The 24867-nt window shown below is 42.6% G+C and overlaps 1 protein-coding gene across 3 annotated transcripts in view; it reads right to left on the bottom strand.

Moving 5' to 3' along the window:
* The window catches only part of TAX1BP1 (Tax1 binding protein 1), a 262473-nt gene that overhangs the window by 75630 nt on the left and 161976 nt on the right, over window positions 1–24867 (bottom strand). For all 3 annotated transcript variants that reach the window (XM_029589185.1, XM_029589184.1, XM_029589183.1), the window contains exon 11: window positions 5454–5523. In XM_029589185.1, coding sequence (XP_029445045.1) covers window positions 5454–5523 — 70 coding nt within the window. The remainder of the gene's footprint in view (window positions 1–5453; window positions 5524–24867) is intronic.

The following is a 24867-nucleotide window of genomic DNA, read 5'->3' as shown; positions in this document are numbered from 1 at the left end:
ATGGGATAGGATTGTAGGGAAGGGTACAAAAAAAAATTGCTGCAGCACTGAAGGTCCCGAAGAACACAGTGGCCTCCATCATTCTTAACTGGAAGAAGTTCAGAACCACCAGGACTCTTCCTAGAGCTGGCCACCTGTCCAAACTGAGCAATCGGGGGGAAAAGGGCCTTGGTCAGGGAGTGAACAAGAACCCAATGGTCACTCTGACAGAGCTCCAGAGTTCTGTTGTGGAGATGGGAGAACCTTCTAGAAGGACAACCATCTTTGCAGCACTCCACCAATCAGGCCTTTATCGGAGAGTAGCCAGATGGAAGCCACTCCTCAGTAAAAGGCACATGATAGCCTGCTTGGAGTTTGCTAAAAGGCACTGAAAGAACTCTCAGAGCATGAGAAACAAAATTCTCTGGTCTGATGAAACCAAGATTGAACTTTTTGGCCTAAATGTCAAGTATTATGTCTAGAGGAAACTAAGCACTGCTTATCACCTAGCAAATACCATCCCTATGGTGAAGGATGGTGGTGGCAGCATCATGCTGTGGGGATGCTTTTCATCTGCAGGAACTGGGAGACTAGTCAGGTTTGAGGGAAAGATGAACAGAGCAAAGTACAGAGAGATCCTTGATGAAAACCTGTTCCAGAGCACTCTGGACCTCAGCCTGGGGCGACAATTCACCTTCCAACAGGACAATGACTCTAAGCACACAGTCAAGACAATGTAGGAGTGAATTCAGGACAAGTCTGTGAAAGTCCTTGAGTGGACCAGCCAGAGCCAGGACTTGAACACAAACATCTCTGGAGAGACTTGAAAGCAACAACTGTGCATCAATGCTTCCCATCCAACCTGACAGAGCTTGAGAGGAACTTCAGAGAAAAATAAGAGAACATCCCCAAATCCAAGTGTGCCAAGATTGTAGCATCATACCCAAGAAGATTTGAGGCTGTAATCACTGCAAAAGGTACCTCAACAAAGTACTGAGTAAAGGGTCTGAATACTTATGTAAGTGTGATAGTTCAGGTTTTGAGTTTTTTTAAACTTGATTTACACACATTTCTACAAACCTGATTTCGCTTTGTCATTATGGGGTATTGTATGTATACTAAGAGGAGAAAAAGCATATTGTCCCATTTAGAATAAGGCTATAACGTAACAAAATGTGGAAAAAGTGAAGTGGTCAGAATACTAACAGCTAAATTTTAAATCCCCTGAACGAGGGGAAAACGGGGATTACGCATGCGGCCAGGCCTCTTCTAAAATGTGCGCGTAACTCCTGTTACACACACAAAAGTCAGGCCACTTCTAAGGGACGGAACCGGGGGCAGGGAGGGGCTGGAGGATCACCTGCCAGCATGCGCAACTTGCGCCAGCTCAGGAGCTGGCGTAAGTTCGAAAACAAGAACAAAAGAAAAAGGTAGTGTCTTCAAAGGGGTCGGGAAGGAGAGGGGAAGAGGAAGGGAGGGTAGGAAAGTTCCCTCCCCAGTCCGCTCCTTAATTGGAGCGGACTGGGAGAGAAATGGCAGAGGCACGATCTCGTCGCCGCACGTAAACTGGGCAAATTACCCCCCCCTCCCCCCGCTAGCCCGGATTTTATAACATGCGTGCACCGGCATGCAAATGTTATAAAATCTTTAAAAATCTACCCGTTTCCAAATACACTGTATAATACCTTCTGAACAGTAAATCAATCCTTAAGAAAAAAAAGTTTCCTTTATTATTAGAAAATTATTAGTGATATAATATTTATTATTTGTGGACTTATTTCATATTTTTCTACAAGAGTACCCAAATTCTTGATTCTTCGTCCTTCTGTAAATCAAGGGGAATGCTTTCCATCATTCTTTTCTAAAATTAGCAAAGGACATGTCCTCCAGAAGAGAAGATCTCTCAGAACTGTATTTTATTTATTTAAAATTTTTTAAATAAATACATAAACTCCCCATTCCAGAAAGATCATCATGCTGTGCATAACTATGGCCCCTGGTGCAGCCACCTTCAGAATACAGAACAGTCAGTCTACCTCCCTTTGTTGAATCAAGAAGACCCAGGGCATAGCTTTATGACTATTGAGTAAGGAATGAGGGGTGTCCTATTCTGCCTTGATTATCTCCTGTATGGCTGGGTGGAGGGGAAAGGCCTTAGCAGGTTTTGTTTGTTTTTTTGTTGGGTTTTTTTTTTTTTTTTAACTCCTGCTAGGATGAGGTCTCTCTGAAGGACTGCCTCCATCTCCTGTTACTCTGAACACTTAAAGGACTGCATTATCCTAGAGATGAGTGAACCCAACTCTTCTTAGCTAAACAATCTCAAGGCTGCAGCCATTCTTCCCTCTGAAGCCATCCCTTCTTCCTCCAAATCCTCCCCAAACTCAAGGGACTGTTTGTTGTCTACGAGGCCACTGTGTATGCTCTGGGAAGAGCTTGATCGGGTCGGAGAGGTGCCCTTCTTTGTGACTAAGCAAGGTTTTTAATAATTTAATAACTTGCTCCTCCCCTGAGGCTCCAGGAAATGGAATCCCTGTTGGGGACTTTTTTCTCCCCTGCTTCATTTCCCAGTATGTTTTGTGCATTAAAAGCACAAACTCCATGGAAAACTCCTGCCTTTCCTTCTCGCTGAGTTCCTTTCCTCTCGGGTTCAGAGTCTTTGACAAACCTGCTACCTCTTGTCCCAGTAAGTCCGCAGTGCATCTCTGTCAGTCCTGCTACCCTGCAGCCTGGATGTCTCCCCTACCGCTAGCTCCTCCACCAACCCTCCCCAACACTGTGGAGGTCCTTACCTCCGCTGCCTCCTACAGTGACAGACTCTCTAAGCCGTAGCAGTTCCTGTAAAAGAAACCAGTGATTGAGCTCTGCCACCAGCTGCCACACAGAAGGACCTTTGTTCCACTCTTAGCAATCTGTCTGCATGGGAGGGCCTGCATGAAAAAACTGAGCCTTCCTCATGATGCTTGAACTGACAGAGTTCAGCAGAGTGAATAATGCTTTGCCTCTTCTATAGGACCAACCCAAGTGACCAGGCTCAAATGGGAACTTTTTTTTTCCCCCTAGGAAGAACAGCCACTGCTGGCTATTGTCCTCAAGTCCCCACTTCTAGCTTGATTTTCTTGGCTTTTGGAAGATCAACCTTCACAGGCCATTATTCTGAGACTCTCCTTTGTCCTGCAATCCTTGTCCGACTTATACCAACTGCTGAAGGCAGAGAACTACTGGCAAACTCTCCTGCTATCCCAAGCTATACATGAAGACATGACATCAAGTAAAAGGCTGGCATTCTCTGCCTCCATCTGCTGGTGGGTGGGAATAATCCATTTGTCTGGACTGGTCTGGCAGGATGATAAGGAATTGTACCTTTAAGTTATCTGAATGTTATGCAGGGCTGGATTTTGGGGTGGGCGAGCTGGGCAGTCATCTGGGGTGCCATGAGCTTTGGGAGGGTGACCTGGATACTTCTAGCATTCCTTATCTTGTGGCAGCACGATGGATCCCATTTCGCCATGGCCAAAGAGGCCCAGTGGCCATGATGGATACCATCCCACTGCAGCTGAAGAGAGGTCGGGGGGGGGGGGGGGGGGGGGTGGGGGGGGGCTTTTAACCCAGGGTACCATTTGTTCTAGATTCAGCCCTAATTTACAATTATATCTTTTTTCTCTCCTCAGCATAGAGCATAGTTGTGTGCCCCATGTGTGTGACTCTGTAAACTGTGCCTTCACAGAATATCTTTTCAGGTGTACAAGTGTACTAACAACCTCAATTTCCAGCTCCTTCTAGGAGATGAAGGCCTTTATTGCAGCCTGATCCAATGGTGGTGCTGTTCACTGCCATGGATTTACAGGGCTCTCCTTCTGCCTGAGCATGTTGTGCAGGCAGTACTTACTGGGAATTATTTTTATAGTGGTGAGGAATCTTAGCTATTGCACAACTTTGACGCCTATAGATGGTATTCAGAATGCATGGGTTAAGAGAGCTATGGTCTGTGGCCTCCTATTGAGGACTACTGCAATGATAGCTTCATTATAAAGTGAGAAAGGTGAAAGACTGAAAGCTGGGAAAAATCCTTTGTAGTTGTAAATTAAGCTCAAAGTTAAAAAGAACTGAAGAAATGTCCTGAACGCTCTCTGCCTCCACACAATAAAAGGCTTTTACACCTTGCTAATGTGAAGGCTATTCTGCCACCCAGTATATTAACTTCTACACTACAACTGACTGATATGGCCTTTATGTCTCTTGAGTTTGTTTTTATCTATCCATATATCTGGCTGTTCTGAGGTTGTGCCATTCTGCCAGAACAGTGGTGCAAGTGGCATCATCTGGCATCATACTGGCAGCTGGCAAGGTAGGTTAGATATTGTATCGAGGCAAGGCAAATCACTGAGAAGACCAGTGCCACAATGGAAGACAGCGATGAGAGCAAGGACCAGAGCCTTAGTGGAAGACATGCTGGGCTAGTGGTGGTATGCAGAGGCAGGACTGTAGTTGCTGCTCCTATTGCATCTTCATAGGAGGGGCTCTGGCAAATGTTGTAGTTATTGGAAAGAGAGGGGTTTCAAGGTGGAGCCAGGGTACCAGAAGGAGTAGGGGATACAAGTTCATCCTACCATCTGTTGACAAACTTTCTATCTTGTAGAAAATGATTTTCACTCAAATATTAATGGAAAATAGTGTGTTATACAAAATCATCCAAAAAAAGGAAATTTATTGAAATGAAGAGAACTGATAGCACAAAGCAAAATCGTAGCAATTTTTGCATCTGCAATACTGTACAGACCTAGAGACTTTAAACATAATATATCTCAACAAAAGCCCATGGTATTTAAATGAAAAAATAAAATAGAACTACAAATTTTAATTATCACTGGGTCTCTAAATCAATCCCCTAAAATCACGCAATACAAACTCTTTTTGTGATACATGTCATTATCCGTCACTTGTCTGTCTAGATGCTGTTCAATAGTAATGATAATCATGTATATTCAAATATCTGGAAGCTCTTGTGAATTTGAAAAAGTGTCACAAATCAGCTATGAATAAGCCTCTCCAACATGATAGCAGCCTTTGATTTCTCCAGTGCTACAGTGAAGAGGGGAATTTCAAATGAAAAGCAATAAGTTTCAACTGCTTACTGGAACTTGATAAATAATTAACTTATGTCAGTGGAAATCTCCATAGTAGTGTGCCACTATTAATCTGCTTTACTCTTGTGTCAACCTATATTGTATTCTCTATCATGCACTTTTTTATTTATGTCCAATTTGGCTACCACAACGAAGCAATTTCTTTAAAAAGATGTTTGCTGTACCCTTGTTCTTCATTTAGCCATAAATTTTTGTGAAGTTCACTAAAACTGTCTTGACAGATTTACAGCCCTACCTATACTATCTACAGTGCATTATAATCATTTTTTTTTCTGAAAACCCAGTCCAGGAATACTGAACTGGACAAAGCTGAAACTAAAATGTTAATACCTGGAGGCAGCTGTACATCTCCAAATGCTGATAAATCTGTGTCACTGTTTGTTGAGGGATCTGTCACTTTCTGAATAAAAGAAAAAAAATATATATATATGTAAGTGAAGATTCCAATTAAAAGCATATGCAACCACACATTCCCTAAATCAGCACTTCAACATATCACAAGTAGAAGATGCAAGGCACTGATGAAGCAAGTTTGCACAATGGTGAGGTGGATCACCGCAACCTATGCATTATTATAAGTAGTGGTCAACAAAAGCAGAATTTCTGCAATTCCATAGAACACCAACCTTTTACTTTCAGGCCGATTCAATAAAGACTGCGAGAGAGCCGGCACTCCGAGGCGAGCGCCTGCTCTCCCGACGTGCGCCCAGGCACTTCTCGTGGGCGCGCTATTCTTTATTTAAATTAGGGCCCGCGCTAATAAGGAAGCGGCGGCTGTCAGCAGGTCTGACAGCTGACGCTTAATTTTACCGGCGTCGGTTGTCAAACTCGCTGACAGCCACGGGTTTGGAAAACGGATGCTGGCAAAGTTGAGCGTCCGTTTTCCAACCCGCGGAGCGCGGGCAGATTTTTTTTTTTTTAATTTTTGGGGCCTCCGACTTAATATCGCTATGATATTAAGTCGGAGGGGGTACAGAAAAGCAGTTTTTTCTGCTTTTCTGTACACTTGCCCGGTGTTGTCTGAAATTAACGCCTGCCTTTGGCACACTGACCATCTGACATCAGGCCTAGAATTGCGATTGCAAACATTTTAAACTCGGCGATCAAACACATCTGGCTTGCCTATAAAAAAATGACCTGAGCTCACCTATGAAGGCCAACAAATACGCATTACTCAGGACTGCTTAGTCCATGTGTCTTTACAACGGAGGACATTTTCCCCGATTTGTTCTAACCTATTTGAGAAAAAGATTAAGTTTGCACTGCAATTCCCCGCCATGTTAAAAATTTGGCGGAACGGGACCGTGCACAGTTTACATCCCCAGATGAAGCCCAGATATTCCTACAAATGCACGTGGAAGGGCCGGTGTAAGATGCGGCAGGAGGTGCAGTTTTTTGCAAACCGACAGCACCAACGGGACATATCTGCGCCATGTCCTGTAACTCCTCTAGTGCTTAGGTTCTAAACTGCCGTGGATTTAATGTGAGACCAAAGGGATAAACATATGATACCTGTGACTGCAATTACAGCTGGCCCATCCGGACTGGGCTACAGCTAGGATTCTGACCATCTGGGACTTTACTTTTGGATTAGAAACAGTAGGTGTTGCAGTTGTGGTTCGGGTTCGCTCCTGTGAAGAGATCACCTTTCCTCTTTGAAAGACTATTGACGGGTCACACTGTACATACCGAGTTATATGTAACTGGCTTTCTAATAGGACTGGTTTCCAGGTGTGCCTCATCTGACCCGAAGTCTGTGGCACCTGAACGCTTCACAAATGTGCCCTCCTGATCTGATTCCCCACTTGCAGAGGACATCAGGTCATATATACTAAGTTTATTTATTTAACTTTTTTTCTATACCGTCATTTAGTTATGTACCATCACAACGGTTTACAGGGAGGCACAAATATTTAAGTTTGTGTATACTATTCTAACAAGAGTGCCCATAAGGTTTCGGTTACAAGTTTTCATAAAATAATGTATATGATAAGTGACATGGATCTAGTCCATTTATATGAATGATAAGGTAATCATACAAGTATCGTGTTTTATACTGAGTTTCTCTAATATTAGCGGTAAAATTCGATAAAAATAATAAAAATGGAGGGGCGGATCCAAGATGGCTGCCGGATGAGACGCTGTGCTGTGAGCGTCCTCGTGTGATTGATAAAGAATCCTTTTTTCCTGCGAAACTATTTGCCTACTATGGGAAGGAAGCGCAAACCGAGGACATCTTACCCTGCTGAGCCTTCGGTGAGCACTCCCTCCGGCCCGATGGACGCCCATGTCACGCGCAGCACTCGAGAAGCGGGAGACCAGCCGTTGCAGAGTGGGGGAGGGGAAGTGGAGCTCCCCTCTTTGCCAGGCTCTATGTCTCCTTTGAGTCCCGCAGTGAGGACCCCACCGTCAGATCCAGCAGCCGGTAGAAACGCATCACTCCTTGGGGAGGATACTCTGAACCGAAGTGTCCATGAATTCCTCCCAGCAGGAGCAGGAGTGCTGCCGACGGCTGCTTCTAGCCCAATAGACGATCAGAGGCATGGCGGTGAAGGCAGAGGAACCCTATCTGGGGAAAACGCTACAGATGATGCTGCTTTTTCCACGAGAGAAATACCATCAATGGTAAGACCTCTGGTTTTCTCCTTTGAAACTTTGTGGGAAGCAATTAATGACATGCGGACAAATATATTACAACAATTAACTCCAGCAATGGAGCAACTGAGGAGTTTTGAAAAGAAGCTAGAAGTGTATGAAAAATCAAATATGGAGACAGAACAACAATCAATAAATATCAGGACTGAGATAAAAACGGTTCAGCAAACACAAGCAATGATTATAAAAGAGAATAAAATTATGGGACAAAAGATCGAGAGTTTAGAAAATTATGCAAAAAATAGGAATGTTAGATATATTAACTTTCCACAATTACCAGTGAGATCTGCAATTGAAGTTTTTAATAGATATATGTTGGAAATATTAAAAATTTCACCTGAACAAAGCCCTAAGATTTTGAAATCATTCTATTTACCAAAGCCTAAAACAACGCCAGAGAACCAGGGAACTGGAACAGAAATGGAAGTACTAGCAACTGATCAACCTCTGAACGTAACAGCATTGCTGGAAACATCGGACACTGAAATGGCTATACCTACAACTTTGATTGTGATTTTTGCCTTAGAGTCAGATAGAGATAGACTTTTAAGGTTGAGTATAAAACACAGAAATGAGAGATTTCTTGGATTAATGGTCCGAGCCTTTCCTGACTTGTCTCGTGAGACACAGAAGAAAAGGAAGGCCTTTCTACTTTTGAGACCTCAGGTCTTGTTAATTGGGGCAAGATATTTCCTTAAATTCCCATGCAAGTGTGTGGTTAAATATATGCAAAATACTTATGTCTTTCTTGATCCACCCCAGTTAACACAGTTCTTAGTGGGTAAGGTGCCAGTAGCTGTAGATAATGTACCCTGAAGGATCCCTAATACCTCACACAAATAAGGGGTGCTGTTAAAATCCGGAATTACCTGTAAATTGTTTATGACTATATGGTGTTTGAAGGTTTGGAAAGATCCGTCCTCCCTATTGTGGATCTCTTCAGTTAAACAAAGGAAATTTTTCTCCTTTCTTTATTATTTTGTCATGGTTAAAATAGACGATACTGTTGTTATAGTACCGACTAGATATAATCCTTTTTTTTCTGATTCTGTACAAGAATTTTTCTTGAAAAATTGTTAAATTGCATAAATAAATAATAATAAAAAAAAAAATAATAATAAAAATGCACTTTCATGTCTAGGTTACTTTATGCTGTGCGTTGATGTTTCTTTATCTTTCTTATTTCTCCATTCTCGCTGTGAAATGCTTTTTTGAAAAGCCATGTTTTTAAACTTTTTCTGAATACTTTTAAATCACTTTGTAATCTTGTTTTGAGTGGCATTCTATTCCACAGTGTTGGTCCGGCTAAGGATAGCACTCTCTCTCTAACTTGAGTCAGTCTCGCTGTTTTGACCGAGGGGATGGTTAGAAGGGCTCTATTGGCTGACCTAAGATTTCTTTGAGGGACATGTAAGCATAGCGCCGTGTTTAACCAATCAGCTTTTTCTTCGTTGATTAGTTTGTGAATTGTGCAGAGAGTTTTATATTGAATTCTTTGCTCTATTGGCAGCCAGTGTAATTCGGCAAGTGTTTGGTTGATGTGTTCTCTTTTGCTTTTGCCTGTAAGTACTCTGGCAGCAGAGTTTTGTAAGATTTGTAGCAGTCTTATTGTTGAGTACGGTAATCCTAGAAATAGTGTGTTGCAGTAATCTGTGCTAGCGAAAATAAGTGCCTGTAACACTGTTCGAAAGCGTGCTTGGGTTAGCAAGGGTTTTAGCCTCCTGAGGACCATGAGCTTGGCGTAACCTTCTCTAACTTTCAGTGATATATGATGCTTAAGGCTGAGTTCTGTGTCAATTATTACTCCTAGGTTTCGAGCTTTATCGGTTAGATCCACTATCTAATTATTTTTAAGTCTGATGAGGTTTTGAATCAACTCAGTGTTTTTTCATTCAAGATGTATAAATTCCGTTTTTTCGATGTTGATCACTAGTTCCATTTGGTTTAGCAGTTGTTTAATTATATTTAGGTACATCATTGCTAGGTTTAATGTTTTTTTGATTGTTTCCTCTATGGGTAAAATTAGCTGAATGTCGTCCGCGTATAAGTAATGTGTTACACCTAGTCCTGCTAGGAGGTGGCATAGGGGTAGTAGATAGATATTAAATAGTGTCGCCGAGAGTGCTGATCCTTGGGGTACTCCTTCGCTAATTGTGTTCTTTATCTGTACTTGAAAATATCTATTGCTTAAGTAGGATCTGAACCATTCAATTGTTTTGTTTTGAAGTCCTATTTCATCCAGTCTTTTTAGTAGAATTGTATGATTTACTGTGTCAAATGCTGCTGACAAGTCTAATAGTATCATAAAGTAGTGTTTTCCATTATCGAAACCTTGCAGGACATTATTCTGTTAGGGAGATTAGTAATGTTTCTGTGCTATAATGTTTTCTAAAGCCGTGTTGTGAAGGATAAAGGATGTTATTGTTGTCTAGATGTTCAGCTAGTTGTTTTTGTACTTTTTTCAATTAATTTAGCAAGAAGGGGTAGGTTAGAAACTGGTCTGTAGTTACTTAATATATTTGGGTCACTGTTTTTTTTTCTTTAATATCGGTTTGATTATTGCCCCTTTAAGTATGTCTGGCATTGTTCCTTCGCTAAGGGATAGATTTATGATTTTTGTTAGTGTCTGTGCAGCTGTGTCAGCTAGTTTTTTGGTTTTTTTTAATCTCCAGGGAAGGAATGGAGTCGATTATATGTGGGGCAGGGTTTAAATTTTTTAGCATGGATTCAACTTCGCTATTTGAGATCTCGTCAAATGTGGACCATTGTGTCACATCTTTTTTGTGCATCTTAATCTCCTGTTTTGTTGAGTTCGGGATCTTGGTTTTTAGGTTTGTGATTTTGTGCTATTTCATTACATTTATTCTTTAGAGGGATTTAGGGTGCCTCTGTTTTATCATTAGTCATATTTTTTTTACTATGTTAAATAGTGTTCTTGGATTGTTTGCAAAAATTTTTAATTGTAGAATAGTTTTTTTGCGTCAAAAATTATTTTTTTGTAATAAGCTAGTTGTTTCCTGAATTTAGTCAAACATGTTTATTTTATATTTTATCCATTCTTTTTCTTCTTTCCTCAGATTTCGTTTGACATCCTTTATTTTCTCATTATAACCACGGGTTTATTTTTTTAGACTTCTTGATTTGCACAATAAAGCTCTGGAATTTGTTGCCAGAGGATGTGGTTAGTGCAGTTAGTGCAGCTGGGTTCAAAAAAGGTTTGGATAAGTTCTTGGAGGAGAAGTCCATTAATGGCTATTAATCAATTTTACTTAGGGAATAGCCACTGCTATTAATTGCATCAGTACCATGGGATCTTCTTAGTATTTGGGTATTTGCCAGGTTCTTGTGGCCTGGTTTTGGCCTCTGTTGGAAACAGGATGCTGGGCTTGATGGACCCTTGGGTCTGACCCAGCATGGCAATTTCTTATGTTCTTATTATTAGCTTTGTGGGGTTTACCTCATCTGCTAAAATATTCATGTTTGTCAGCCATGCTGAAGTTGCAGCTTCGCAGTTTTTGTGATCAAAGTTTGATAATGTTCTTCTAATTTGATTTTTAGTATTTCAGTGTTAAATGGAGGATGATACTTAAACTCTACTGGTTCATTATTCTGTATTTCTTTTGGCTTTAGGCATTTTATAGTAGATTGAATTAGAAAATTGTCTGACCATGGAATTTGATTATATTTAGTGTTTGTGTGTTCAAGGAAGCTATGTCAGGTCCAGCTTTGTGTGTAGGTCTATCTGTAATTAGTGTGAACCCTAATGCTGTCATAAAATCGTTGAATATCTGGCATGTATTTGTTAGTGGTTGGACATCCATGTGAAGGTTAAAGTCTCCGAGCACGATGGTAGGTTTAGAAGTGTTTAGGTTTACAGTGATGTATTCGATTAGCGGGGAGATGTTTAGTTCAAGCAGGCTGGGTGGGCAATAAATAAGACATATTTGTATATATTCAGTATCAAAGATTGCAATTTCATGGTTTCTAGAGGGTGTTGTCAGTACTATTTTACACCTGAATTTTTTTATCAATAATTAGAACTAGGCCTCCTCCTCATTTATTTGCTCTGGGAATTAATAATACATCATAGATTGTGTGCTTTTTGTTTTTTTAGGATAATGTCTGATTTTTTTAATCATGATTCAGTGATTGCGAGAAAACGTGGTCTAGTATCATACAGTAGGTCACTAATTATTGGGAATTTTTTAGTAGTAACTAGTAGAAATGTTAATGTTACTAATTTATTTATATTTAGGATGTTTGATTTTTTTTCGTCTTTTTTACTTGGATGAGGTTACTTAAGTTCGTATTCCTTGCTTCTACTGCTTTGTATTTTTTTCTTTAACTTATGTAATTGGTACTGTATTTACTTTTGTTTAGGCAGATTTCTATTGTATGTGTTGTCTGGTCATCTCCTTCTCTTACCATTTCCATTCTGTCTAGATTTGGAGTGTAATCCGTTGGTCTCTGTTCACCGGATGTACTTCGGGTGTACGAAGGGGCATAAATGGGGACACGGGGGGAGGGGCTGGTGGGGGATGGAGTAGGGGGGAAGGGGGGCATGGGGAAATATTGTTCTTATGGCAAGCATAGGGGGTATTTTAGGTGGGAAGTGTGTGTGTATGGGACTGTGTGTGAGTGAGTGGGACACAGGGATGATGCTATGTACGAGGACTCTACCACCCTGTCTGTTCTCGCAGAGGGTTCCAAGGGGGGGGGGGGCTGCTGGGACCTCCTTCTTTGGCCAATACACATGTACATACAGCATGTATAGCATTTTTTCAATGTCAAAATGGTTAAACTTGTGTCCTGGAATGTACACGGATTAGGCTCCCCTATCAAACGTAAAAAGGTTTTATCACATCTGAAGAGGTTACATGGAGATATTGTGTGTCTTCAGGAAACGCACCTCAATGCAACAGAAAGCGCCAAATTAAAGCGTGACTGGGTGGGAACATGTTTTGCTGAGGATAAAGGCTGGAGTTGTGATCCAAATTAACAAATCTACAGACTTTGTGTTAGAAAAATCCATACCGGATTTATTTATTTATTTATTTTATTTATTTAAAATTTTTATATACCGGCATTCATGTTGCAAACACATCATGCCGGTTTACATATAACAGGGGTGTACAGTGAACAATTCAATAACCTATTTGTGTAGAAGGAAGCAGTTACAAATAACAAGGTAATAGAACTGGGAGGAGAGAAGAAAAGGGAGAGAATAACATTAGGTATAGGTATTTACATTAGTAATAACATTTTTACATGTGGAAGTCGTAGAATCTGGCTGAATAGAATTAATCGGTGTCCGGGAAAGCTTTTTTAAACAGCCAGGTCTTAAGTCTCTTCCTGAAGGTTGGGAGGCTGGGCTCCTGTCTAAGGTCCGGTGGGATGGAGTTCCATAGAAGGGGGCCGGCTGTTGAAAAGGCCCGATCTCTCAAGGTAATGTGTTTGGTAGTTTTGGCTGGGGGCACTTGAAGAGATCCTCTGAGTGTGTCTCTTGTTGGTCTGGAGGAGTTATAAATTTGGAATGGGACTTGTAAGTCGAGTGGGGTGTGTTGATGGATGGTTTTGTATATTATGGAAAGAGATTTGTAGAGGATTCTAAAGTGAACAGGCAACCAGTGGAGATCTTTTAGGATTGGAGATATATGGTCCCTCCTCCTGGAGTTTGTCAGTAATCTTGCCGCAGCGTTTTGTAACATCTGGAGGGGTCTAGTATAGGAGGAAGGTAGGCCCAGAAGGATAGAGTTACAGTAATCGATCTTAGAAAAAATGATAGCTTGTAGAATGGTTCTGAAGTCCTGAGTGTGGAAGAGTGGTCTAATTCTTTTCAGAACTTGGAGTTTGTGGAAACAGTCCTTGGTGGTTCTGTTGATGTAAGCTTTAAGGTTCATCCGGTTATCAATTAATACTCCTAGATCTCTCACCTGTGTAGTAGTTGGGATAGTTGGAGGATTAGATATGGCATTATCATCTGGGGAGATGAGAAGCAGTTCTGTTTTAGAGGAGTTTAAAACTAGGTTTAGGTTAGCCAGGAGATGTTTAATTTCGAAGAGACAGTTTTCCCAGTGAACCAATGTTTTTGTGTAAGATTCTTTAATGGGTATCACGATCTGGATGTCGTCGGCGTAGAGGAAATGTTTGAGGTTAAGGTTGGAGAGGAGTTGGCAGATAGGTAAAAGATAAATGTTAAAGAGTGTAGGTGACAGTGAGGAGCCCTGAGGGACTCCTATGGATGCGTCCATTCGTGAAGATTCTTTGTTCTGTATCTTAACCTTGAAGCCTCTGTTGGAGAGAAAAGATTTAAACCATGAGAGAGCGGTGCCTGAGATACCTATAGAAGCCAGAATGGAAGTGAGAATGGAATGATTGACCGTATCAAAGGCGGCTGATAGGTCCAGTAGAATTAAGAGGATTTAGAATTTAGAGGGCAGATATGTGATAATTGGCAGATGGATGGAATATTTGATTACGTTATGTAATGTTTACGCCCCGACCACGAACCCACAGAAGTATCTAAAGGAGCTCAGGGGGGTCATACTGTCCTATGGCGTGGGGATGTTACTAGTAGCCGGGGATCTAAATTGCGTAGTGGATGGGACTCTGGACAGATCGTTGGTGGGAGGGGCTAGCTTAGGGAAAAGGGGTGAGGGTGTAGACTCCATTGTAAACAGTTAGACTTACTTGATGTTTGGAGGACATTACACCCCATGGAGAGAGAATATACCTTTTATTCTAACCCCCATGATTCTTTCTCGAGAATAGATATTTTACTGGCAAGTGAAGCATTACATAGGGTTCTCAGAGCTGATATAGAAAACCCGGTTATTTCTGATCATTCACCTGTCTCTATGTCTATTACTTTGGGGCCAAAAGCCCAGGGCACTAAAATGTGGAGATTTCCACACGACCTTAAAGGGGATAAGGACTTCCAGAAATTTTTGAGAGATAAATGGTTGGACTATAAAAAGAATAATGCTCAACGTGTTTGTAACCCCCAACTGTTCTGGGAGGCTGGAAAAGCCATGCTGCAGGGTGAGATCATAGTTTATACTAGCGCCCAGTATAAGCGTATAAACAGGGAAATCCTACAGTTAGATACTTTAACCAAACAAGCATGACGGATGATGTTAAACTCACCGTCGGAGACAAAAAAGTCCTACTTTAGTCTCCTTAACCAACTCAACACAGTGTTGCATATAAGAGCTGGGAAAGCACTGCTCTTATATGCAACATAACTATTTTAAATTTGGCAACAAAGTAGGGAGACCACTGGCTAATTTGGTGCAAGTGGCTAGACCACGCACACATATCCATAATATGAGAAAGCAGAGTGGGCACCAAGTTTCTGATATAGGGGACATGGGGAAGTGTTCCGTAGCTTTTCTGATGCTCTTTACAAAGCAGATCAGGAACCACCTCCTATTAATGAGCGGGAGTTTTTCTCAGACATCCATCTACCCCAAATTACGCACTCTCGGAAAGAATTCCTCAACCGACCTATACAATCATATGAAGTAGTACAAGTTATTAATACGATGACCTCTAGCAAGTCACCGGGTCCAGATGGGTTCTCTTACGACTTTTATAAGATGCTTAAAGTTCACGTGGCGGCCCCCCTAATGGAATTCTATGTGGACCGTCTCGCACGTAATCTGTTCCCCAAAGATTTTAATACCGCCCATATCATAGTCCTACCAAAAGCCGGTAAAGATCCTGCGAAACCAGAATCATACAGGCCCATCTCTCTACTTAACAGCGATCTCAAAATACTAGCAAAAATGCTCGCAGAAAGACTTAATTTGGTGATCCCTCAATTGATCTTGATGCAACAAGTGGGATTTGTGAAGGGTTGTAAAGCCACAAGCCATATCATCAAACTTCTATCTGCTATGTGCTTATGTCAACAAGGGAAACCATCGTTGGCTATCGGATTTGACTCTGAAAAAGCATTCGATAGAGTGTCCTGGCCATATATGTTTTCTGTGTTGCATAGATATGGGTTTGAGGGAGCGTTTATAAATTACATTCGGTTATTATATGAGTCTCCCACATCCCGGATCATAGTTAATGGCACATGCTCCAAAAGGGTGTATATCCAATGGGGGGTCCCGTCAGGGTTGCCCAATGTCCCCTCTACTGTACATACTGACTATAGACCCGCTGCTATGTAAGATTATGGACCACCCAAATATCCGAGGGTTTGAGAAAAAGCACCAGACATTTAAGGTGGCTGCGTTTGTGGACGATGTCCTCGTGTTCTTAACGAGACCTCACTGGGGCATCTGCTAATTACACAGGATTTGTTTGGCTCCTTTGCAAGGCTCAAAATAAATAGGGATAAATCAGAGGCCATGGATATTACAAATACTGTTCAATGAAGCTGGGAGGGTCCGTTCCCACTCCGGTGGGCTTCAGGTGTTTTTAAGTATTTGGGGGTTAAGATTCCGATGTCTCTGGACACTATTTATCAATTGAATGTCTCCCCCTTAAGTAAATATACACTAGACACCCTATGGAGATGGCAAGGCCTACCTCTGTCTCTAAAAGGGAGAGTCCATTTATACCAAATGGTAATTTTACCTAAATGGTTGTACATTTTACAAATGCTTCCTATTCGGCTTAACACTCGGGACATTCAAACTATTAATAAAGCGCTTCATGCTTTGTGTGGGGGGGGGGGGGGGGTAAGAAAGCCCGGATTCCCCTAAAGATGCTACAGTATGGTATGGGGTGTCTTCATTGAATTCCCTTTTACAAATGGAGTCGAGGCAGGTTCCACGCGATCTAAAAGATCACCTCCTTGTTACGTCGTAAAACCTGGGCATACTTATGCAAGGGGCTTGCGCAGCCACAAGGGGTTACACCCCTATTAACCTTGGTTAATAACTCATATTTTACCCCAGGCATTGGGGACACTCCATTTCAGAGATGGCACAATGCAGGATTACGTTATTTATATCAACTGATTCAACCTCAGACTGGGGTAGTGTATAGTTTTACGGCAGTTCCATCTTCCCCACACAGATTTTATGCCTTCTTACAGATTCGGCATTTTATGCAGACTTACACTAAGCACTGGAAGATGATTAGTACAACCGACCGGTTACAAAATATATCTAGTAAGTCTGCGAGAGGCCTGAACATCTCCTCTTTTTACAAAGAACTAGGGACTTGTTTTCCTGGTACTAACTTGCGTGCACTATTTCATAAATGGTCTTCCTGGGCTGATTTTTCATTGGCTTATGAGGGTTTCCTGGGAGCCTTTTCCCAAATTTCCAGTATAACCATTAATGAAGATTTGCAAGTAACTCAGTATAAGTTTCTGTGGCAAGGGTTTATCCCTCCCAGACAAGCCTTTAAACTTCACCTTTGCGAATCCCCTACATGTCAAAAAGGCAGCAAAGCGCCTGGGTCGTACTATCATGTTTTTTTGGGAATGCCCACTCATACAAGTATTTTGGGATGCCATACGGGGGTTTTGCTCAACTTTATGGCAATGTTCCATCCTGTTGGATCCTGGATTATGGCTGTTTGGGGCTCAGACACAACTACATAGTCCTAGTTCATCACTTTTACAGCTTTTTATCTCCAAGGCAGCAGTGGTGGGGAAAAAAAGGCCATCCTTATTAAATGGCTAGACAACACAGCTCCTGATAGAGATCAATGGTTTAAACAAATGTTATGTCTGTGTACCCACGAACAATACATACTACAGCACCAACACTCCTCACAAAAGACAGAACAGGCAGATGTATGGACCAATTTTCTAATCTACATTAATCTTAGGGTCGACACACCTTAGGGGAGGTGGAGAATCTCTATCTCCTTACTCACGTGGCACACATGGTTCAACTGAGATTTGTATTGAAACTACACCACCTATTCCCATACAATCACTAGCATTTTCATTCTACCCACCACATTGGGGGGGGGGGGGGGGGAATAATGGCACAGGGAGCTTATAACCTTGCGGTATAAGAGTTTGGCATATCTATAGAGGACTTCCACCTCATGTTAGTTAAACGATCTTTATTTTGATGTACGTTTGATTTGCATGACACCCGTGAGAAAACATGGGACTCATGCTTTCAATGCATAGAGGTCAATGGTTGCCTTTATAGGCTCACTACCTCTGATGCTTGTTCATGCCTATAGGCTTAAATGTACAACCCCACAAAGGGTTGGTTGCAGTTCTTTTGGAGTCTTCCTTCCACTGGTCACCCTGCTTGCACTGCTCATAATGATTACACGTTACTGTTCAGATGTTACTGTAATGCCTACTTGTTTTATTTGAAAAACCCAATAAAAAGTAATACAAAAAAAAATTACGCTAGTACTCAGGAAGATAATTAAAAGGTTTTCCTGGAATGTTTTTTTGTGGCTGAAATATTCCCTTAAAACAAAATACAAATGGCACGACACTTCATTAATAATTACAATAAAATCATTTATAATTATCTTATGTTGTGGGAGTTAATGCATGGCTTGCATATACAGGTACATTTTGTTTACAGAGAAATGCACAAATGATGCAAGATCTCCATACATGAGCTGGATAAAGATATTATTATAGATGGCTTGAAATCCTCTTGACAGTTCAGTAAATCTAATGCCATACTGTAAAGGAAAATGACATCTAATATGGAAGTGCACTGTTTACATACAGTGTGGCATTTGATAACATTTACTGCAATGCCTCAAAATACTATATTATTTTAGCATTTTAATAAGCTGCTCCTTATTAATTAAATGTCACAGGAATACCTTTGAACTGTCCCTGATTTTTTATGGCATCTCTTTTTATTGGTTGTTTTTTTTTTTTTAGTCAAAATGTCTCTGTCCCTCTTCAGTCTGGTAGTATCTCTCAAATTTAGGCCCAATATTTAAGGTATGAAAAATTCCATGAGTCCGGACTTGGAGGTGTAAGCACAAATTTTTTCATTTCTTTTTTTTTGGAAATTATAATTTCTGGTCCCAAATGTTAGCTATTATACAAAGGAGTTCATTGTATTACACTCAGTCTTTATTCGCCAAAATGTACTTTCATTGGGTGTTATTTGCTTAACACACACTTCCAGCTGGACCCTGCAGAGCCCTCCAGTCTTACCAAGCACTCAACTACCTCCCTCATCTGCACTCACCTACTCACTCATACAAGCGCACATCATTTCTTTGTTGCCACCACTGATTTCTTGCCTGATTTCCATATTTCCTTTCTCCTCCTCCCCAAAATGTTTGCATTGATTTCCTCTGCCTCCTTATATTTCTTCTCTTCTCAGTCTCTCTCTCTCTCCTCGTCCTGTTTTTCTTTATATCTAACTGCTAAGCATGGTGTCCTCACTCCTGCTACAGCTGCTCATTTTTAAATAACTGTGGCACAGAGATGGAGTCCCATGGAGCCAAGGTCAGTGCCACTGCTCACAATTTCACACTGCTAAAGCAGGTATATAGCAGGACATCGACCTCACTCTAAGTCCAGCATGGTGAGTTCAAGGAGGAGCCTGCTCTATAGATAAGCTAGACAAATGTTGTGATGCACAATTTGCTGCACAGAAATCTGGGCAATGTGCTTACAGTGGGTAATGGGGTAAAGACAGGATGACACTCTGAAATTGATTAGAATACAAATGAAATGTTAAGTGCTAAAGTTAGAACATAAGATTTACCATAATGGGACAGTCCAAAAAGTCCATCAAGCCCAGTATCCTGATCCCAACAGTGGACAATCCAGGTCACAAGTACCTGGCAGGATCCCAAAGGGTAGATAGATTCCAAACAGCGTATCCAAAGGATAGCAATGGATTTCCCCAAGTCCACATTAATGGTTTATGGACTTTGCTATAATATTATATAAGAGGCAAATAAAGAGTGAAATGTTAATACATTAGAACAAAATTAATCACTCAATGGTTTCAAGCAGTCTGATTACTTTTTTAAATAAGTAAATATAGAGCATCAGAATAATGCCTCAGACAGCATGCATGAAATGGCCTCTTTCACCTCACCTTTTAACCACGATGGTAATCGTTTTGCCTTCTTTCCACTTTTCTTAATGTGTGGAATACATATGGACAGCCTCTAGGGCAGATATGATAGAGACATTCAAATATCTCCAATGCATAGGAGTGAGCCTTTTTCAACTGAAAGGAGACGCTAGAACGAGGGGTCATGAGATGAGGTTGAAAGGAGTAATCTTTGAAAAGCAAATGTTGCTTACCTGTAACAGGTGTTCTCACAGGACAGCAGGATGTTAGTCATCACATATGGGTGACGTCAGTGGATGGAGCCCTGTTATGGAAAACTTTTCTGTCAAAGTTTCTATAAAGCTTTGACTGACACTGGCACACTGAGTGCACTGAGCATGCTCAGCCTGCAATTATCTCTGTGACCACAGGTGTCCCCCCTCAGTCTCATCTTATAGCAAAAAGCGCAAGCGAAACTAAAATAATAAAACGTATGTAGACCCAACTCCGCGGGGTGGTGGGTGGGTTTCGTGAGGACTAACATCCTGCTGTCCTGTGAGAACACCTGTTACAGGTAAGCAACATTTGCTTTCTCACAGGACAAGCAGGATTGGTAGTCCTCACATATGGGTGAGTACCGAGCTGAGGATGCCCGAGAGTGCACCAAAGGCACCCAAAGATGTACAAAAGGCACAAAGACGGGGGTGGAATTTGGTAAGGAGGGCATCCTGAAACCCTTAACGGGTTGGTGGAAAGATGTCGGGTAGTTAAACCGAAAAGAAGATGGAAGCATGCCGGCCAGTCTTATCTAAGCAATAATGGGCTACGAAGGTATGGAAAGAGCTCCAGGTCTCAGCCTTACAAATACGTACAAGCGGCACCGGCTGAAGGTGAGCTATTGAGGCTGGTACAGCCCTAAAAGAGCATGGTTACACGCGGTGTTGTAGTGAAATGCCTGCTTGTTGGTAGGAAAAAGATACAGAGTGTTAATTAGGACACTTTGCCCACTGGAACTCGCAGCTTGGCTTTTGCCACAGGAGGAAAGAGTTAGGTGTAATTCCTATGGAGTGTAGTGCGATCTAGACAGAATGCAAATGCACTTTTACAGTCCAAGGAGTGGAAAACCCTCTCGCTCTGGTGAGAGAGAGGTATTGGGAAAAAGTGGGCAGAGTATTTTCTGAGTAAGGTGAGATGCTGCGTCTACCTTAAGAAGGATATGAAGTTGAATACGTAAGACCACTCAGTCATGGAGGAACGCAGGGTCGGGTGAGTATGTAACAAGGTGTGGAACTCACGGACTCTGTTGGCAGAAGTGATGACTACGAGGGAAAGAATTTCCCATGCCAGACTGTTAAGTGAGAGGAATGGCAAGGCTCAAAAGGGGAATGTATGAGTCTTGTAAGCACTAAATATAGGATCCAATCCGTAACCAATAAAAATGGAGGCGACTTAATCAGTGGATAACCCATGATAAGCTGACTCAGAAGGGGGTTGAACCGTTAATCGGGTATCCCCATTCCCAAGTGGTACGCCAATTGGAACCGAGATGTACCCATGTGGAGGATGTCTGGGGAGCAGAATCCGAGGGAGTAAGAGAAAGGAGTGGTGTAGAAAAAAAAAGGGGGGGGGTAATACCCTTTTGTATGTGCCATGTGATAAATCATGCCATTTTGGATGGTAAGATTTATGTGGAAGGTTTTTGTGACACTACCAGTACCTGAGAACATCAGTGAGTCCATGATATGAGACTGACCTGCGAGAAGGCGAATTGGTTACTGGTGTGATAGATTGAGAAGTATGGGAAAGCATACTGGTCTCGGCCAGGACGTGGGTCTGAGAAACAGTGAACCCCATCCCTGTGCAGCATAATAAGAGTGCTGGCTATGAGAGGCATCGAAAGAGACACATATAAGAGGCCTTTGTTGCAGCAAAGGCGTCCATGGAACGCATTCGAAACATGTGTAGGGAGTAGACTCTGTCCACCATATGGTTCGATTCAGACGCAAAGGGCAAGGTCGGTTGACCTCAGTGCTAGAAGACTTTTCTCACTACACATGTAGTCCAAGACCATCCAAGAGGATGGAAACCTATATGGAGAAGGTCTGCTAGTGCGTTCAGTAAGTCTGCTAGATAAGTGGCCCGGGGGATGCATGGAGTGAGCAAGGGCCAAGGGTAGAGCTGCGCAGCTTCTTAGCAGAGCAGCTAAGAGGTTGTGCGTGCTTGTGTGTTGGAAATACCACATTGTCACTATGCTGTCTGTCTGTATGCACAAAGGTTTGTTGAAGAGGCAGTATTGTAAGGCATAAAGGCATAACTCATGGCTCGAAGCTCCAGGAAGTTGATGTGAAACTCTGCATGGAGCGGAATAGACGCATATTGGGTTGAGAAGATGTTAGTTCGAACTTTGCAACACTGAGTAAATGCGAGCATGAGCAGGACCAGCCTAGGTTTTGGTTCTAGATCTGCAATATGGATCAGGGACGAAAGCGGTTGAACAGCTTAGATCCACTGATAATTGAAATTTCATGGAATCTTACTCATAGCAAATCTGGACCTATGAGTAAAGTGCATGGTGAAAAAATCCCGTGGCCCAGCAATAAAAGAATTGAGGGGCTGAGGTTATGTTGTATGCATGCAGAGACATATAGGAATTTGTCAGAATGTCTGCGTGGTTGTTGGACAGGAAGTTCCTTGTGACTGTGGTATCCAGAAGTGTTCTATATGGGATTTATGGTAGTTAACAGCAATCCCAGGTAGTAGATTTATAGTGAGTCATGAAGAAGATAGAGCTCCTTGCTTGGATTGACTGTTGTTATGCAGCTGTCCGTGCAAGGAAAAGCGTGAATGATGTTTTACTCTGTAGAGAAACAGCAGTCACTGCTAGTGATTTAATGAAATACCCAAGTTGCCGAAGCTGGAGCAACCGGCAGAGCTTGGGATTGTAATATTGTTGACTCACCATGAAGCACATAGAAAGATTAGAGGAGAGAGGCAACCTGCTTACTGCAGTATGGAAGCATGGTGACGAGAGACACCATTTTACCTGTCCCTTCTGAAGAAAGCTGATATTTCTGAGGTCCAGGATGGGCAGAGAGTAACTACTTTCTGTTGAAAGAAAGAATAGTGAGATTAAAACTCCCCTACCCCCCACCCCTGTGCTTTGAAGCGTCCGGGGGACTGTACCCTGAAACTTGGTACCAAGTGGGGTGGCTGCTCTGATATCCAGAAAGTTTAGAGACCAGGAGGTGTCCAACTGGCAGGGCTGATGTAATCTAGATATCATGTAATCTCCCACGGGAGCGTGAGCGGTAAAAGTCTTACCCACATTTCTGTGTACTATACAAGAAAATGTCGAGACCTGTCGCCAGGCCTCGAGGTGGATTTGCAATTGAGGCAGTGTTTGCTGGATCTTGTGTTTAGCAGATCAGCGAATGCATCTGGAATTTTGGTCCTTAATTAGGAATCAGAAGCCAGAGTATTAATCAGTACAGAGTCCCGTTGCTGACAATGGGAAGATGTCCTGATGCAATCCCCAAATGATTGGTAGAGAGGTTCTCTTGGTATTGTGTCCGACATAGCTGGCAATAGCAATATGTGACACTAATACGGTTCTTGGAAGACAAGACGACCTAGAACTTTTTGAACCATATGGCCTGATTTAGAGAACAGGTCTCAATGGGATTGTCGCTGAAGCGGGATAAGAGTACTTACCATCCGTCGTGGATCACAAAAAGACGAGCCGGTGAAGATCGATGGCTCCGTGGATTTCAGGAGGCATCGAGGGACAGCCTGAAGGAAATAAAAGTCCGACTCAACTCTGTAACCTGGTATGGTAGCGCAGGTACAAAGGAGACAGGCTGAGCATGTCTGGCGCTACCACAGTAATTTGTGGAGGGTCAGAACCCCACACCGGTGTCGGTGGGGAACGCCTCGGGTACAGGGAAGCCATTATGACTCATGAACCCGGCCCTCTTTGCAGCGGCTCGATGTATTGTGACGCCAGTGCAGAATTCCTCGGAACTCAGTCCGGTCATTCTGGAGCACCGAGGACTGCCAGCACTGTGCGAAACAGTGGTGGTGGCAGTAGCGATGTTGCTCAGCCCGGGCATTCTCTAGCACCGAGTAGGATAGCATTGATGTCTTGGATGGCATCGGTGGTGGACGGTCACCGTGCCGGTGACAATGAGTGCCACGGTGCTCAGCCTGGTCTTTCCCCAGCACTGAGGTGGATGCCCTCATTATCTTGGATGGCGAATGATAACGGACTGTCAGCATGCCTGCACTGCTCCTGGCACTATGTAGTGTCGTAGGCTGATACGGGGCTTTAGTTAAGAACCCAAAGCATGGAGCACTGCTTAGGCGAGGGCATTGCGTGTAGGTGCTATGTCAGTATTGATGGTATTGATGGCGGCATAGAAGCGGCCTCGAGGGTATCGTCAAAAATATAGATGAAAAAACGTCGATGGCCCGGGGAGAGTAACGATAACAGTGACGGAGGCACCAATGGCATCGATGGCCGCATAGATAGGAATGACATGGGCGTCGACTGCATCGACGGGATGGAGACGGGCACTGACGGCACTGCCACGGGCATTGACCTGGACATCGATGGCACAGACGACACCAAGGTGTGCATCGATGACATCGATGGAAAAATCAGCGCATTAGATGAAAACATTGATGGCACTGAAAGAATCGATGCGGGGATTGATGGCATCGACGGACCATGGGGGAGGGGTGTTGATAGCATCGGAAAAGGCAGGAAGGCCTGGATAGGGGTACCAACGGTAGCAATGGGGGCATCGACTGCACGAAGGTACAGAGGTATGAATTCAACAGAGGCCCTGGTGGCAACGGTAACCGTGGAAGTCCCTATTCCACTAGCGCTAATAACCAGGCAGAGGGTCACAGGAGGACACTCGCAGGCTATGTGGGGCTAACTATGAAAACATAGGGAGCAGGAAGGCCGCAATTCGGTTGGTAGGCCGGGGGACTGTAGTGAGGTGACAGGAACCGACCGAAAAACAGGGCATAGTACTCACCGAGCATCGATTAAATGTACACGAAGGGAGACCCGTGCAGGGAAAAAGAGTTTGTGAAGTAAAAGTTTAAGTGTT

This window comes from Rhinatrema bivittatum, chromosome 2 (assembly GCF_901001135.1).
Source record: "Rhinatrema bivittatum chromosome 2, aRhiBiv1.1, whole genome shotgun sequence".
NCBI classification, from domain to species: Eukaryota; Metazoa; Chordata; class Amphibia; order Gymnophiona; family Rhinatrematidae; genus Rhinatrema; species Rhinatrema bivittatum.
This window is presented reverse-complemented; position numbering and strand designations above follow the sequence as displayed.